Genomic DNA, 16,882 nt, shown 5'->3' on the forward strand with positions numbered 1-16,882 from the left:
TCTAATCCTACATCAAGGCATAAATACAACAGACCTTGTTTTCCACACAGATTCCTATTTCTTTCACACCCAAGCATATGCTAAGAGCTCTCAAGCAACACTCTTCCTCCATCTCTGGGAGATGTCTTAAAACATTTTTAGCTTACCAAACACAAAACGGAGGAGGATCTGTTTCTTTACTCAAGGATAATCATCTTCAACTGCTTATTTATACTGCAGATAGAAACCTATAGATTGAAATGAACATATTTTCATTCTAAAGTTGGCATCTGTGCTGCCATAGTTGAGACGCAACAATCGTGTTTGAAAAGCAATCGTCCAGGAAACCCCACGTTGCTTCACAATGTTCAAGCCAAGTGCTCATTGGAATTAGAAGGTGAGTAGCACTAAAGAATTGAGAAAGATCGCTTCTCGGCCTTTTGGCTAAGATCAAGTGAAGAATTGAGAAAGAACACTAGCCTGCTGAAATAATGGGACCACATGTAGGCAGAAAATACCAAAAATGAGAGTAAAATGTTGTGGCTAAAAAGTAATGTCTTATGACATGTAAATAAATGATCAATCTCCTTTGAAGAACCCACTGAGAAATGTGCTGTGTAATAGAGTAGCAACTAACCATACATGGCTATTTAAGTTAATCAAACAAAATTAGAAATTCTGTTCTTGATTTGCACTAGCCATGTTTTAAGAGCTCAGTAGTCACGTGTGGCTAGTTGTTGCCACATTGGGCCTCATGAAAACAAATCCCCTTCATTACAGAAAGTTCTACTGGCAGCACTGGTCTAGAGAGATCTGCTTGACTACCGGCTTAGCATTGTGTTAAGCATCAGACTCAGACCCTGAAGAGATCATGGAGAGAATAGCATGCCTGCCAAGTGTAACAATTAATCCATGTCAGGAAAAAAAAATGTGGTGGAAAGAAAAACAAATTCCACTCTTGGAATGGGCTAATATGATGTAGTATTGACATTTGTGTTATAAGAAATAGACAAGCAGGGAAAGTTCTGAGCTGAAATGGAAAGGGGTTATTAATAATACTATTTGAATATCTCACCACTCCCTTATGAACATTCATAAAACATTGATTTGGAAGAAAATATTCATGAAAAGTCTCTCTTCATCTGTTAGTGGCTGATTGAATTTTATTGGTCATTCCTCAAATATTCAACCATCACTTACTTCCTACCCCCAATGTTTTGCTGTTAAAACATTTTTGATCGTGCATTTAAATAAATATACTCCAATCAAAAAGTGCAGACTCTTCCTATTTTACAAAAAAAGGCAAGAATTTTATTTTAAACAAATCCTTAGTTGTGTGTTACACCATGTCCATATCTAAATCAAAAATGATAATGATAATTCAAAGGGAACAAAGGGCTTCATAAAAGCACATTACCCAGATATTTCTCTTGGCCAATATTTTAACTAAATATACAGTGGATATGAAATATACAGTATGGCACTTAAATAAGAGCAAAAAGAAGGAAACATATTCACAGTCCAAAGCAATAGGTTTTTGAACCTTTGGTATATGTCTCAAATAAGTCACCGTAAACACATGTTAGCCAATAGTGTTTAGTTCCAGGTCTTTTAAGCCAGTAATTTTGTATGTGTATGTGTATGTGTGTGTGTGTTTCAAAAAATAACTGAAAAAACAATAAATCAGGATTGACATGGGATGATTAAGGTCTCTGGTGTAAGCACACAGGTAAATTCAAATCATGGCAAAATGACCGTGCAGCTGTGTTGCACAACAAAACTATGTAAGAAAATGAGTGAGATACACCAGTTACAAATGCTGTGGCTCAGGTAGACACCCTTGATATTAGCCAAAAAAAATCTTTTTAATCTTAACCAAAGCCCACAAGCTGAAAGGCAGAAATAACCTGAAGCTCGTAACCATGTGCCTAACAGTGCAACAACAATCTCACAAAAGTGTTGTAGTTGCATGTTGCAGTTCCCTCCCTCCCACCCATCCCCCATCCCCCATCCCCCATCCCCCATCCCCCATCCCCCATCCCTAATAAACAGCACCAGTGCAGTTTGAGTTAGAAAATTGGAAAGATTGAGACATTCCTAAGGTTTTCATCATGACTAAGGGCCAGTGAGATGGGGCTCTAATGAAAACCTCTGCCATGGCCATTCTCCAGTAAGCACCCCATGTAATTCCCTCTAAGTTTGCAAATAAACAATATTAGGTCTAATGTAAGGCCAGATTCTGAAAAAAACAGCTGGCATGCTATTCTGGATTGAGGGAAAGGGGCATGCTGGTGGGGGAGATACATGAAGGGTGCCTCAAGGATGTTTGTCCCATGGCTCAGGATAAAAGGACGTGTTGAGATAGGTCACAAATTTTATATCAATGAAGTACTCAACTCACATCATTCACCAGAATAAAGAGCTCAGCAGGGCTAAGTCCTACTTGGTAGCTGTGCAAGTTCAGTGTTATCAGGATTAGGCTTGGGCCATGAACAGAAAGGGCCCAAAGAAGTCCAATTCATCCATTTCATCACTCGACCCAGTTGTCTCTGTGGAACCAATTAGGTGATATGTGAAAATGGTTCCACTTTTCCTCTTCTCCCATTGATGCAAAATCTTCTTTTATCCAGTCTTATCCTACATCTTAATGGTGAGAGTCACATAAATGAGGGTGGACACAGCCACCTCTGAGCAGTCATCTGCCTTGGGGCTCTTGCCATCCCCCAGACCTTTGTGAAACCTTCCCTCTCACACATAGGCAGAGTCACTGGACTGAGTCCTGCCAAAATTGGGAACACTGACCCTGGGCAGGTCCTTGTTACGAATCTCATAGATTGACTTTCTCTTGGCCTGAGCCCCTCGCACAGCCAGCTTGATCTTGCGCCATCCCAGGTGGTTGAGTTCGGCCAGGTTGAGCACAACACAGATGCCACTTACAGCAAACATGAACACTAGGAAGACAGTCTTCTCAGTTGGCCGGGACACATAACATTCCACCTCCTTGATGCAGGGGTAGCGGTTACACTCATACAGCCCTGGGACACTAAATCCATAGAGAAAATATTGGCCTACCAGGAACCCAATTTCCAGGGCATTTCGGAACACCACTTGGATAATGTAGAAGCGGGAGATGCCTTCCTGCCTTCTGAGCTTGGATTTTGATGCAGTGCGTAGCCCTGATGGGTGTGGAGTCAGCTCCTTAACCTCTAAACAATCTGGCTCTGTCTCCTTACTGGTGTTCTCTGTGTTCTGCAGCACCCCATTGACAATAGCATTTTGCAACTTCTTATCTTCTCGTTTGCCCCCACCACTGCCCCCACCCCCAGTTCCTCCAGGACCTCCTATGGACTCAGGGGGGTCTCTGTCCAGGGCTAGGAAGACAGTAGAGTAGCGGCGTTCTCGCTGCTTGGCGGACTGATGCACAGAGTAGGTGATGAAGCAAAGACTGGGGGTACACACCATTATGATCTGGAAGACCCAGTAACGTATGTGGGAGATGGGGAAGGCGCGGTCGTAGCAGGCCTGGTTACAGCCGGGTTGCAGGGTGTTGCACACAAACATGGTCTGCTCATCATCGTACACCGTCTCCCCCACAATGGCCACAATGAGGATCCGGAAGATCACTACCACAGTCAACAGGATCCTGAGCAGAGGAAGAGGGAGGGAGAGAGGTTCTCACGGGCTGCGTCACTGACAGGAAACCCCTGCTCCTCCCTTCCCTTTGCTGATGTTTTCCAGTCGTTTGACTGGGGAGCTGTCCATCCCCGGCTGGTACTGAACTGGGAATCTGGGAAAGCTTTTTGTCTCTTCCTTTTCTGCTGAGTGCTGGTAAGCTGGGAACATTTCATATTATAGAGATCCCAGGTACACACAACATCATACACTGGACATAGTCTACTTGGAACAGATAGATTTCATCTCTCTATATAGGATGTATAGAAACACAAAACACACCTTCACTCTGGATATGGCAAATGCACACAGAATACCTTTACAGACGGTGCATGCTTCAAGGTCTACACACAGGGTGTGTTACATGTAACTACTCCATGGGTATATTTAGTTTATTCTCAACATGAATATTAAATTTAATGCTTTATATAAGCAGATGGCTATGAAGATATATATTTATATATATTGAACTCTAGAGACATAGATATACAGACACAAAAATGGCAATTGGGTGTGTAGGCTCGGTAAGTTTACACGGCCAAATAAGTTTAGTTTAGTTTACTAATTATTTGTTGAGAAAAGAGGCATCTGCTCTGAAGAGCAAATCCATCTCCCCATTTGCCTTTCTCTGTCCAAATGCAATCCTGCCTTCTTTGTAGATTCTATTTAGGGAACCGGATGGAGATTGGCTCTGACTCTGGAGAGTGGAGGGACCAAGACTGAGCCAGCGGCTTCTTTTCTGATGTGGGAAGAGTGAAGCCCCAGTGGTGCTTGATGGGGAAGGGATGGGCAGTTGGTCAGGAGTAATCCCTCATCGCCAGGAACACCGGAGCCTTGACTTAGGACGATGGGGAGGAGGCAGAGGACGGGCTGGGGGTTGGAGCGGGGGATTCAGTCCGGGTGTGAGAAGGGACTCCCGGGGCCGCCCGACGGGGCCCGCTGACTGCCGGCTTGTCGCCCTTACCTCCCGATCATAGTGGAGTGCTGCTGCACCGCGGCTTCCAGCAGCCTCTCCAAGATGGTCCATTCCCCCATCGCTGTGCATCCGGAGGCAGCAGACAAAGACTGGGCAGCACCGGGCACGTTCCTGCTCCTGGCCCCTCCCCGGGCCGCACCTCCAGAATGGGAGTGAATTGCCTCCCAATTAAAAAAGCATTTTTTTAAAAAAATCCTCGAATCCCCCTTTCCTATTATTGTACTTAAAACAGAAGAAATGGGGAAAGAAATCCAAACGCGTCCGGACTGATGGGGCAGTTGGCGCGGTCCAGAGAGAGAGCACGAACCTCGGGCGCCGTCCGGGGTTCGGGTCTGGATCCCGCGGACGCCGGGACGAGGGGCGGGGTGGCAGCCTGCAGGTCTTTGAGCGCTCGCCCGCCCAGGAGGGGTCTCGGCGCCGCTCTCTGCCGCAGGTTGGGGGCCGGGGGAGGGTCCGGGCACCGGCTCTGTTCCTGCTACTTCGGCGGGCACCTGGCGCTCCGGCGCGGCAGCCTGCGAGGCCGGGGCTGAGCGCGCGGAGCCGAATGCCGGGCTCGGGGATCCGCGGCCGCCGCCTCTAATCCGCCCTTAAGTAGTCTCCGCCTGCGTCACGCCAGGTCGGCGGAGGGGAGCAGAGCGCGCTGTGCGGCTGTCGCTGCGCGTCGGAGCCCGAGGGGCCGGGGACGCGCGCGGGGGGGAGAGGGGCAAGAGTCCTGGGGGCCCGGCGGGGAGCGGGGCGATTTCGAAAAAGGACTGCAGCGCCTCTCGGGGCTTCTCGGGGAGCCCAGGTAACCTCACCTGACCGCCAGACCCAAGCAGGCGGAGGGGGGAGCCGGGAGCGGACGCGTGGGTGAGTGGGGAGGGGAGTGAGTTGGGTATATGTTCTCTTCTCTTCTCTCAGTGCATCCCTCACCTTTTCGCTTTTGGCCTTCGGGAGACAACTGAAATTCCTTCCCTAGATGGAGATGCTGGCTGAGGGAGGGCGAGTGGGGGCGACCACTTTTAAATCTCCCTTAGGGGACGGAGGGGCTGAGAGTGCTTCTGGAGAGTGGCTGCGGTTCGGTGCCTCTGTGGATCCGACACTGAAGTGGGAAAGGCTTGATGGGAATCCATTTAGGCTGAAGGGTAAATGCAGGTGTGGAGCTGTCTCTCTGTATGGGGATCAGGGTACAAGAGCGCATCTAACAGGTGCCTCGCAATGAGCGAGTAGGGTGGCTATGGTTAAAGGTCTCGCTTCCCATTGCAGTAACCCAGATGCTCTGCTCTTTTTAAATTATTGTTATTATTTTACTAGTGGGAAGGGCGGGGGATACTCGTCAGGTAAGCTGTGATTTAATCTGAATTTAAGACCCAGTATTCTGCTAGCAGAAACAGAGCCACTCACAGCCTCGCCCTGCCCCCACTTTCTTTACTGGGTTTGGCTTTCTCCCCTCAACCAGCAGATCGCGGTTTTTAAAATTCACATTGTGTTGTCAGTTCTGTCTAGAGCAACTACTTAATTGGTCGCTGAAAAATTGAAACAATCACAGTAAGCTGCTAATTAGCCCAGGGGTCCGTATTAGGAGGCACTGTAGTTGGGAGTGTTTGATGTAAATGTACAAAAGTACAATGGGAAAGTAGTTGTCATCCTTTTGAAAACACAACCGTGAAAGGGTTGTTAACTTGTCCTAGGCATATAAAGGGACCTAGCTTTAATTATCCACAGGGATCATAGCACTATGTGTATTATATAAGCCACACCATGGTGAGCCTTCACTTCTGGAACAACCGAGGTGGTTGGGTAGCTGGTGGCCCAGGGACTGGGAAGAAAGGTGCAGGGCATGTCCCTGAGTCCACTCACAGCGTACTTCTTCATAAAATGATGTTTAAACACATGGCGTAAGCTTCGCCGCCAGAAAGATCACTGAAATCCTCTGCTAGGGTTGACACCCTTACCCCAAGAAAGCAGCCTTTCACTGCAAAGGAGTAAACGTGTCCACTAACAATGGAGAGAGGGATGAAGTGTAAATGAAACATTAGGACTAGGGCATGCATTTCTTAGTTTCCTTCTGAACACGGAGGAGGTTCAAGGGTGAGGACGAATGGATATCCTATTGTTCAGTTAGCTTCCAGATGGAATGTGATCCCCTAGCCCAAGCTTGGTGTGTTTTCCCAGGTTTCCCTTCTACTCCCCTTGGCCCTAGGTCCCTGTATTCCCTCCTTGTCTGGCAGACTCTTTTATAGTAAATGATCTTAGACAAGGAGTGAATGAGTAAGTCCAAAGGGAAATCTGTTTAACATCTTTAAATGTCCTAAAATAGGCTGCACAACTGAAAATTGTCATTTTATGTGTTGGCTTTCCCAAACCGTTAAAGATTATGATCCTAAGAACATAGACTGCAGAAAATGCAACTTTCAAGCACCACGCTATGACTGAATTGTTGATCATTTGTGTATTATTTTGAAATATACTTTAATATGCCATATAGATTCCACATATAAACATGTGTAAACAACATAGGTGTATAAATGCACAAAGACGCATATATATAGAACCTATATTTTAAAACTCATCTATTGGACTGTGTAGGCTACTTTTAAATAAAAATCTTAGGATCACCACCTCACTTCGGAAATAACTATTTTTATTTTCAATAACCACTCATAAATTTCACACTTACTACGTTGTACTTCCTCCTTCAAGTCCTGTCAACTCCATTTTCAATTAATAGTTTGTTCTGATAAAACAAATGTGCATTAAATGTGCATTAAATGTGAAATGGTTCTCTGTGGATCCAGGCATCTCTGTTTCCTCAGGGCATTATATCATCTTGATAGATTCTGATTATCTCAACTTCCCTCTGATTGAAAATGCCCATTTAAGGGAACTGGAAAGTTCTTTCCATTACCTCTTATTTAAAACCATTCTGTTTATTAAAGTAATAGTTTTGGATGAAAAACACTGAAATTCATAGAATGCTCATAGAATAAACTTTGCTGCAAAACAGACTGTCTGGGGATCTTCACCAAAAATACAGATGCTGCAATCCCATACCAACTCTGCTAAATTGAAATCTGTGGAAACAAGATTGAGGTAGCTGTATTATTAACAGGTTCCTCCTCCATGGCTCCAAAAACAACAAAAACCTGAGAACTTTTAGTTCCATGACTATTAGGGCAGGAATGAATCCTAGGGACGAGGAAATCTATCATCCACTTGTTTCATAGATGTTAAAAATGACCCAAAGTTTAGATCGCTTCCTTAAAATCATGGGTAGCAAAGGAACAGCTATGAAGAATGTGGTATTCAGAATCCTAGAGAAGATCAAAATTATTTAAAAGTATGAAAAAAATGTGAAATTTGAAGAAGGAAAGGGGAATTAAAGTGGGAACATGCTCACCTCCGAACATTCAGAGGAAAAAAATACCTAGGTTGTTGACCTTGCAAATCTATGTCTTACCAAAGAGTATTTTCCATTAACAGAGTGGGGAAATATTCTCCACATCTAGTGGGAAAAACTGCAAAGGCATGGAGCAAAGGGTGTGGTTGAATGTTATAATACAGGAGAGAATGTAGAGCTACTAACAATGATTCCATTTACTATATGGGGTGTCTGGATTTGCTCTTATCCTTATATGTGCTCAAAATTTCATTCTCTTCTCAACCACAGACTCCCAGGTGAACCTTTTAGCTTTGCAGCTTCATATGTTTGGTAAATGAAACCTCATAGGAGCTTTGTATATGTTGTAAGAATGAACATTAATCTACTGACTTCTATTCTACTGGACCGTAAATTCCTAGAGATCAGAGAGCATGCTCATATATCATGGTTCTTTTCATAGTGTCTTTAAACTCAAGCATTTGTTGAAAGAGAAGGTCAGCTATTCTGGCTCTCTAGTCGCCTCCGCCTGGCAGAGCTGCACTTTTCCTGAAGAGAAGTGTGTCCTGGGTCTCCTCCATAATCACAAGTAATATTCAAGTCACAGAGAAGAAAGGGGCTCCCTTTGCAAAGTGAAAGTTCCTACACACTTAGGATAGCTTGGACCCCTCAGTACAAAGCCTTCTTACTAACCACCAGCCCCCTGCCCTCACTTCCATTCTTCTCTCATTACTGCAGTCCAGACACCTGCTGAACTAACCCGGGGAGTGCTGCTGAGCAGGTAAGGCTTGGGCTGCAGCATCAGGGAGGCAACCCCGGCGAGCTGAGCTCAGTCCTGGATACTTCTGCCCTGGGAAGCGCCAGCATCTGTAGCCTCCTGAAATTTGTGTGGCTTGGGAGGGACTGCATTTGATTTGGAATTGATCTCTGTGTTGAGCTCTCCTACATTTCATTCACAAACAGCTAGGATTAACTGAGCTTTATCTCCCCCAGTGGCCTATATACATCTGTTTCCTAATGAAACCATCAAATTGTCTTCTTAAGGGGCAACCCCAACCTGTCTTGGGAGACTCAAAAGGACATAAGTGGCAGATGGAATCTATTTTTCTTTGTTGCAGAATGGTTTTTCTCTTTTTTCTTTCGTGTGTCCTTCCCTATGTATAAGCCTCAGTTCAAATGTTTAGGGAAACACTTGTTTTTGCTGTTCAGACAAAATTTATGAAGTAATGTTTCCAAAGAGAGTAAAGCTGTCCAACCTACCAATCTTAAGTAGCCCTAAATGTAGTGGCTTGCTTTGTGATCTAAGATTCTCCAGAATCTGCTGTCTTCAAAATTATTTTGCCATCTCATGGACCCAAATGCCAAATCATGTCTTATAACCAAGAGATTATGTATCCAAATGGTAGGGAAATCTAGAGTCCTCTGCCTGCTAGTTCGTTGAATAAAAGAGTATATCTCCTTTTTCAACAATTACATATACAAATCCTCCCGTTCCCTGACTACCTTGTATATACGGAATATACCTATGTGTAATAATATCTCAGGGATTAATGTAATATGGTATTGTGGCCAAAGCAGATGTGTGAAATCACAGCAAATAAATTAACACTGCATTAAGAATCAAATCATCCCTGCTGACACATAATCTTTCACTTTTATATCAAGTCGTGATTCCCATTCACATCAGGAGCTTCCCAGGGGGGCTCATTAAACCCACACAAAGAGATTTCTTTGAAGTCAGTGCTATTCCCATGAATAGCATTCAGCTACAGTGCAGAAGAGCCTGCCTGCCTGGTGTCTAGGCACCCTTCCCTTCACTCTCATTGTTGCTGTCCAGCCAGAGGCCCAGCAAGGAAGGATATAGCAGGGCTTCCTGCTGAGAGCCTTTCTAATCTGTATGAAAGAGATGAGGAAATTGCAGGGGAAATGCACATCGGTAGCACCTGCCCTTGACAGAATTGTTAAGCTGGGAGAATATATTTCTTTTCCCACATGTGCCCTTCCTGCTCTTCCACATCAGAGTGTAGTGCTACAAGAGCTAAAAGTTGGATCCATCCTGGTACCGAGATTATTATGCGGAATTGGTATTCATCCCAAAGGAAACTTCTCTAAGATCTGAAGCTTACATTCAAGGTTCCTTCTTGTGCTCCTGATTGTATGTGGACTCCCTTGGTTGCCTGATATCTTGACTTCCTGAAATTCAGCTAATTTCTGTTTTTGCTGGGACTCTGGGGGCTCAGGCATTACTTAGCACAGAGGTTTTTGTATTTTTCTAGTTCTTGTCAACTACTTGCCTTCTGATCAACTCTTAGGGACCAACATTCAAATCTAGTGTGGAGAGCCTCTCGTTTCTACAGCTGAGGTGAGGCTGGAAAGGAGCTACCACCCACTCATCACTCACCTCATGCTCAGCCAAGGGTTTGTCACCAGCATGGACTCCAAGTTGCCCATGTGATCTGGTTCAGTCATTTCTGACTTTCAGATTCTCACACTAACTGTCCTTTTTTGGTATACACTCATCATTCCACCTTGACTATAGACTGCCTTGGTCAAATCTCTCCTGGAACTCACCTTGAATTTATATCCTATTGACCTTAGAGCCTCCCACCATTGTGCTTCACCCAGTCCCTGCATGTCACTCCACCACCATAAAGGAAAATAATCCGATAAACAAGCACACACCAGAGTGTTAATAACTGATAACCACTTAATGTATTATCCTTCTCAGAAGAATTATCCTCATTTAAGTTGCAAAGCCTTCATCCAAAGAAATGAAATTTCCTAGGTCGTTTTCCAAACGCTATGCATAAGGAGAGAATAGCTATTTGCGGGCAAGGGTGTAGTGTTGTGAGCCCTCCCAAATGACACCACACAAGCACTTGCTTCTTTTATTGATCAACAAAGTGCTCCTACTTGTGGAAATACAGAAATTACAGAAATGCAATGATTCTTAAACTTTACTACACCATAGAATCACATGGGGAGCTTTGAAAAATCCCAGGGCCTATGCTGTACCCCGACCAATTAACTCAGCATTTCTGGAAGTGAGATCTATGCTTTAATATATATTTTTAAAACTCTCCAGGTGATTTCAATATGCAGTCACGTTTGAGCACTAATGCAATAATATATGCTACCCACTACTCAGGCATAACAGCCTTACAGGGCTTTTCCCCCATGCTGGGAATGGTGCTTCTGGACACAAAGTGAGAATTTCATTCTGAAAATGTGTTCATGTGGCTCTGTATGTACTTAATATAATCCATACAGGCTAAGTAGTTAGTTGCTAAACTGCAAACACCCATCTCATTTCATCTCAGTCTACTCCTGGCCATCTGGTCCTCTGTATTCCCATTACAGGGCCATGTGTGTATTAATGAAATGATTGCATCCGATTACATCTTTTATTCAGAGCACAAGAAGAATGGATTTTGTGCTCCAGCATCACTGTTTCTGTCATGATGTCAATAATTACATTTTTCTATTTTATGCAGAAGTGGGATGGTCTTCCATGAAGGTAAGAGTATAAATCAAATGTGTTGTTGCTTACAATACAATTTCAGTACTGCTGTCTGGGGTCCTATAGAATAGATGTTTCAATCAAAAGCATAGAATTTCCTGAGCCAGATACTTGTTAGTGGCCTCTATTTTAAAATGTCTGTTGAATAGTTCATAATAATGACCAAGTTGTGACAACTGATATACAGGAGGAATCCACTAAGAGCTGAGCTAGTCACTTTTTTCTCTAATTTCGCTGAACTTTGTCTCTACAACAGGTCAGATGATCAGAAAGCTACATGTCTAGACTGGTATTAATCTCTCATTGCTTGGTGGTATAGCGAATGGTGTGGGGGAAGGGGACTCACTTCTTAACCCAAATACTTTCCACAACCTTTTGTGTTATTGTTGCAACGAAGGCAATTCCCTTCCTAAGGAAAATTATAGTGCCAGCTGTTCAAATAAAAACAAATTTTCCTTCTTGTGACACTTGAATGAACAAATATGAATAAAAAATGGATGAATGAGTTAATAGCATGGTATTCTGTCTCTATCAACTAGTCACATTCTCTCTTATGCCTCTACCTTTCTGGAGTACATATTTTAAAAACGGATAGATGTGCATGGATATCTACTGTGTGTATACATGCATCGCTACAACCAAATTCTTCCAGCCCATTAATATTTAATCTTTGCACATATAGATTCTTAGCCCTCTCATTCATTCATTTGTTGAATGAAGATTTATTCTTTGCTTGCTAGGTGCCAGGGAGATGTAGCAGTAAACAAAACAACATGGTCCCTGACCTCATGGAGTTTAAAATCGAGCAAGAGAGGCATAGACGATTTAATCAAACATTAATTAACCAAGTAATCTAAAATACTAAAGTGTAATTTTAAAACTGTGGTAAGTAACTTCTGTAGATAGCTCTGAGATGTGCAGCCCTGAGTGTGGAATGGGGCAGGGAGGGGTTGACCTACTTTCTGGGAAAGGGTTAGGGACTGAGAGGGAATCTTCAGCTGAGATCTAAAGGAAAAGGAAGCCAGATGAAAGAGGTGGAAGAAGAGCTTTCTGAGCAGGAGGAACAGCAGTAAACAGGCCCTGTGGCAGGAAAGAGTCGCACATTCAGAGAACTGCAAGGTGTCTCTGGCTGGTTCACAGCAAAGGAGAAAGAAGTTTGAGACAAGGCTGAAGAGACAGGCAGGGCCATATAGGCTAGGAGAGCGATGTTGGCATTTTCCCTAAGAGTAATGTGCAGCATTTGAAGGCGTGTAAGAGGGAAGTGTCATGATACTGGTTTCTTTAAGTTCAATCTATTTGCATTACAGTTAGAATACATTGGAGGAGGTTGGCAAGAGTGCATGCAAGAAAACTAGTGACAATACTAACACTGCTGATTGGTTATACTCAAGTTCAAGCACACCTCAGAGATCGTGTGTGTCCAGAGCACTGCAATAAAGTAAATAGTGCAATAAAGTGAGTCACATGAATGTTTGGTTTTCCGGTGCATATAAACGTTATGTTTAGGCTTGGCACAGCGGCTCACTCCTGTAATCCCCGTGCTTTAGGAGGCCAAGACGGGAGAATTGCTTGAGCCCAGGAATTTGAGACCAGTTTGGGCAACACTGGGAGGACCCTGTCTCTACAAAAAATTTAAAAATTACCTGGGCATGGTGGCGCGTGTCTATATTCCCAGCTACTCAGGAGGCTGAGGTGGGAGCATCACTTGAGACCCAAAGTTTGAGGCTGCAGTGTGCCATCCTGGACACTGGACTCCATCCTGGACAACAGAGTGACACCCTGTCTCAAAAACAAAACAAACAAAAACAACAACATTATATTTATACTATACTGTAGTCTATTAAGTGTGCAATAACATTATGTCTAAAAACCAATGGATATTTCTTAATTCAAAATTCTTTATTGCTAAAAATGCTAATGATCATCCAAGCCTTCTGCCAGGCATAACTTTTCTGCTGGTAGAGGATCTTGCCTCAATGTTGATGGCTGCTTACCGATCAAGGTGGTGGTTGCCAAAGGCTGGGATGGCGGTGGTAATTTTTAAAAACAAGACAAAAGGTCAGGCACGGTGGCTCATGCCTGCAATCCCAGCACTTTGGGAGGTCGAGGTGGGAGGATCACCTGAGGTCAGGAGTTTGAAACCAGCCTGGCCAACATGGCGAAACCCTGTCTCTACTAAAAATACAAAAATTAGCCGGGCATGGAGGCACACGCCTGTAATCCCATCCACTTGGGAGGCTGAGGCAGGAGAATCACTTGAATCTGGGAGGCGGAGGTTGCAGTGAGCCGAGATCATGCCACTGCACTCCAGCCTGGGTGACAGAGTGAGACTCCATCTCAAAAACAAAAAACGAACAAACAAAAACAAAAGCGATGTGTGCTGCATCTATTAACTTTTCATTTCACAAAAGATTTATCTATGACATGCAATATTAATAGCATTTTACCCACAGTAAAACTTCTTTCAAAATTGAAGTCAACCCTCTCAAACCCTACTACTACTTTATCAAATAAGCTTGTGTCGTAGTCTAAATTCTTTGTTGTCATTTCAACAATGTTCACAGCATCTTCACCAGGAGTCGATTCTATCTCAAGAAACCACTTTCTTTGTTCATTCATAAGAAGCAACTCCACATCTTTTCAAATCGTATCATGTAATTGCTTCAATTCAGTTGCATCTTTAGGCTCCACTTCTAATTCTAGTTCTCTTCTGTTTCTACCACATCTGCAGTTAATTTCTCCACTGAAGTCTTGAACTCCTTGAAATCATTTACGAGGGTCGAGATCAACTTTTCCTAAACTCCTGTTCACGTTAAAATTTTGACCACCTCCCATGAATCATGAATGTTCTTAATGGTATCTAGAATGATGAATCTGTTGCAGAAAGGTTTTCAATTTACTTTGCCCAGATCCATCAGCGGAATCACTGTCTAAGACAGCTACTGTCTTATGAAATGTATCTCTTATATAGTATGACTTGAAAGTCAAAGTTATTCTTTGATTCACGGGGTACAGAATGGATGTTGTGTTAGCAGACATAAAACATTAGTCTCCTTGTGCATCTCTATCAGAGGTCTTGAGTGACTATGCACATGTCAATAAGCAGTAATATTTTGAGAGGAATTAGTTTTATTTGTTTTTTGTTGGTGGTGGTGGTAGATGTACTAATCTCAAGAGTGGGCTTGAAATTTTCAGTAAACCATGCTATAAACTGATATTCGGTCATCCAGGCTTTGTTGTTCCATTTACAGAGCATAGGCAGAGTAAATTTATCATAATTCGTAATGGGCCTAGGATTGTTGAAATGATAAATAAGCATTGGTTTCAACTTACCAGCTACGTTAGACCTTAACAAGATAGCCTGTCCTTTGAAGCTTTGATGCTAGGCACTGACTTCTCTCTAGCTACAAAAGTCCTACATGGCATCTTTTTCCAATAGAAGGCTGTTTTGTCTACATTTAAAACCTGTTGTTTAGTGTAGCTTCCTTCACCAATGATCTTCACTAGATCTTCTGGATAACGTGCTGCAGCTTCTACATCAACACTTGCTGCTTCACCTTGCACTTTTATGTTACGGAAATAGTTTCTTTTCTTAAATGTAATGAACCACAACCTCTGCTGGCTTCTAACTTTTCTTCTGCAGCTTTCTCGCCTCTCTTAGCCTTCATAGAATTGAAAAGAGTTAGGGCCTTGCTCTAGATTAGGTTTTGGCTGAAAAGAATGTTGTGGCTTGATCTTCTATCCAGACCACTAAAAGTTGCTTCATGTTAGCAATAAGGCTGTTTTACTCTCTTATCATTGGTATGTCCCCTGGAATAGCACTTATAATTTCCTTCAAGAACTTTTTTTTTTTTGGACAGAGTCTCACTCTCTCGCCCAGGCTGGAGTGCAGTGGTGCGATCTCGGCTCACTGCAACCTCCGCCTCCTGGGTTCAAGCAATTCTCCTGCCTCAGCCTCCCGAGTAGCTGGGACTACAGGCGCTTGCCACCACACCCAGCTAATTTTTTGTATTTTTATTAGAAACGGGGTTTCACCGTTTTAGCCAGGATGGTCTCGATCTCCTGACCTCGCGATCCGCCCACCTTGGCCTCCCAAAGTGCTAGGATTACAGACATGAGCCACCGCGCCCGGCCCCAAGAACTTTTCCTTTGCATTCACAACCTGGCTGTTTGGAGCAAGAGGCCTTACTTTTGGCCTGTCTCAGCTTTCCACATGCCTTCCTCACTAAGCTTAATTATTTCTAGCTTTTGATTTAAAGTGAGAGATATATGACTCATCCTTTCACTTGAACACTTAAAGGCCACTGTAGGATTATTAACTGACCGAATTTCAATATTCTTGTATCTCAGGGAATAGAAGGCCCAAAGAGAAGGAGAGAGATGAGGGAATGGTTGGTTAGTGGAGCAGTCAGAACACACACGTTTATAGATTACGTTCACGTATGGGCATGTGTGGGCACAGTTCATGGTGCCCCAAGCAATTGTAATAGTAACATCGAAGATGATTGATCACGGATCACCATAACATATGCTAATAATGAAAACACTTGAAATAAGTACTCAAATTTCCAAAATGTAACATAGAGACACGAAGTGAGCACACGCTGTTGGAAATATGACACCACTAGACTTGCTTGATGCAGGGTTGCCACAAACCTTCAATTTGTATTAAGCACAGCGTCTGCAAAGTGCAATAAAATAAGGTATGCATGTAGCAACCATATGCACTTAGCTTCCTTCCTTTGAGGACTAGAAACACCTCTAGGATTTAGCCTTGTCTGCTGCCAGGTAAATAAGAGAGATGACTCCTCAGAGCCATCGTCAACCATCGTAATTATGTAGGAAATAAATAAGCCCTAATTATAATGGTCAACATAAATACCTTCATGATTAGTTGAATCTTAAGCGGTAATTACTAGTTGCAATGCCTTTTTCAAACATGTTTTTCTCTGGGTGCAGTAAACACATTGTAGAAGGCAGTCCCCTGGTATCCAGCAATTTTAACGAGGCAGCGAGAGTGGGCTCCCCAATTAGGGAGGCCAGGGCTTCTGTGCACCTTTTTTTTTCCTTAGAAACCCAGGTTTTGCCTGAGCTCTACAGTTCAGTCAAGGCTAGGGCCAAGTCTAGGTAGAAGGTGGGGTTTGTTGGAGGATAAAGATCATGTTAAGACATTAATGTCTGGGAAATTTGGTCGTTCCTTTTGAATAAAATTACTTATAGATGACACAATCACCAACTAGGACTAAGGAGATCAATACTGCTATTTATAAACAAATCCTGAACAGAACAAAATAAAAACTGTCTCCTTAAGAATATATAGATTTCTCCAAACTTGGTGCAATAACTCAATTTCTGAGACTCTTCCTTTGAAACTGTT

At 43.3% G+C, this 16,882-nt stretch overlaps 1 protein-coding gene and 1 long non-coding RNA gene across 3 annotated transcripts in view; one reads left to right on the forward strand and one right to left on the reverse strand.

Moving 5' to 3' along the window:
- Positions 1 to 1,267: 1,267 nt before the first annotated feature.
- Positions 1,268 to 5,190, reverse strand: GJD2 (gap junction protein delta 2). Its single transcript, XM_005559096.5, has 2 exons — positions 4,616 to 5,190; positions 1,268 to 3,622 (listed from the first exon to the last, which is right to left on the reverse strand). Exons 1-2 carry the CDS (start codon positions 4,684 to 4,686, stop codon positions 2,728 to 2,730), a joined length of 966 nt encoding a protein of 321 aa, XP_005559153.1. The 5' UTR covers positions 4,687 to 5,190; the 3' UTR covers positions 1,268 to 2,727.
- Positions 3,703 to 16,882, forward strand: part of LOC135971773 (uncharacterized) — a 28,961-nt gene continuing 15,781 nt past the window's right edge. For both annotated transcript variants that reach the window (XR_010588007.2, XR_012414740.1), the window contains exons 1-2: positions 3,703 to 3,807; positions 4,629 to 5,414. This is a non-coding gene — a long non-coding RNA (uncharacterized lncRNA). The remainder of the gene's footprint in view (positions 3,808 to 4,628; positions 5,415 to 16,882) is intronic.

The sequence above is a fragment of the Macaca fascicularis genome, chromosome 7, assembly GCF_037993035.2.
Source record: "Macaca fascicularis isolate 582-1 chromosome 7, T2T-MFA8v1.1".
In the NCBI taxonomy this organism is placed as follows: Eukaryota; Metazoa; Chordata; class Mammalia; order Primates; family Cercopithecidae; genus Macaca; species Macaca fascicularis.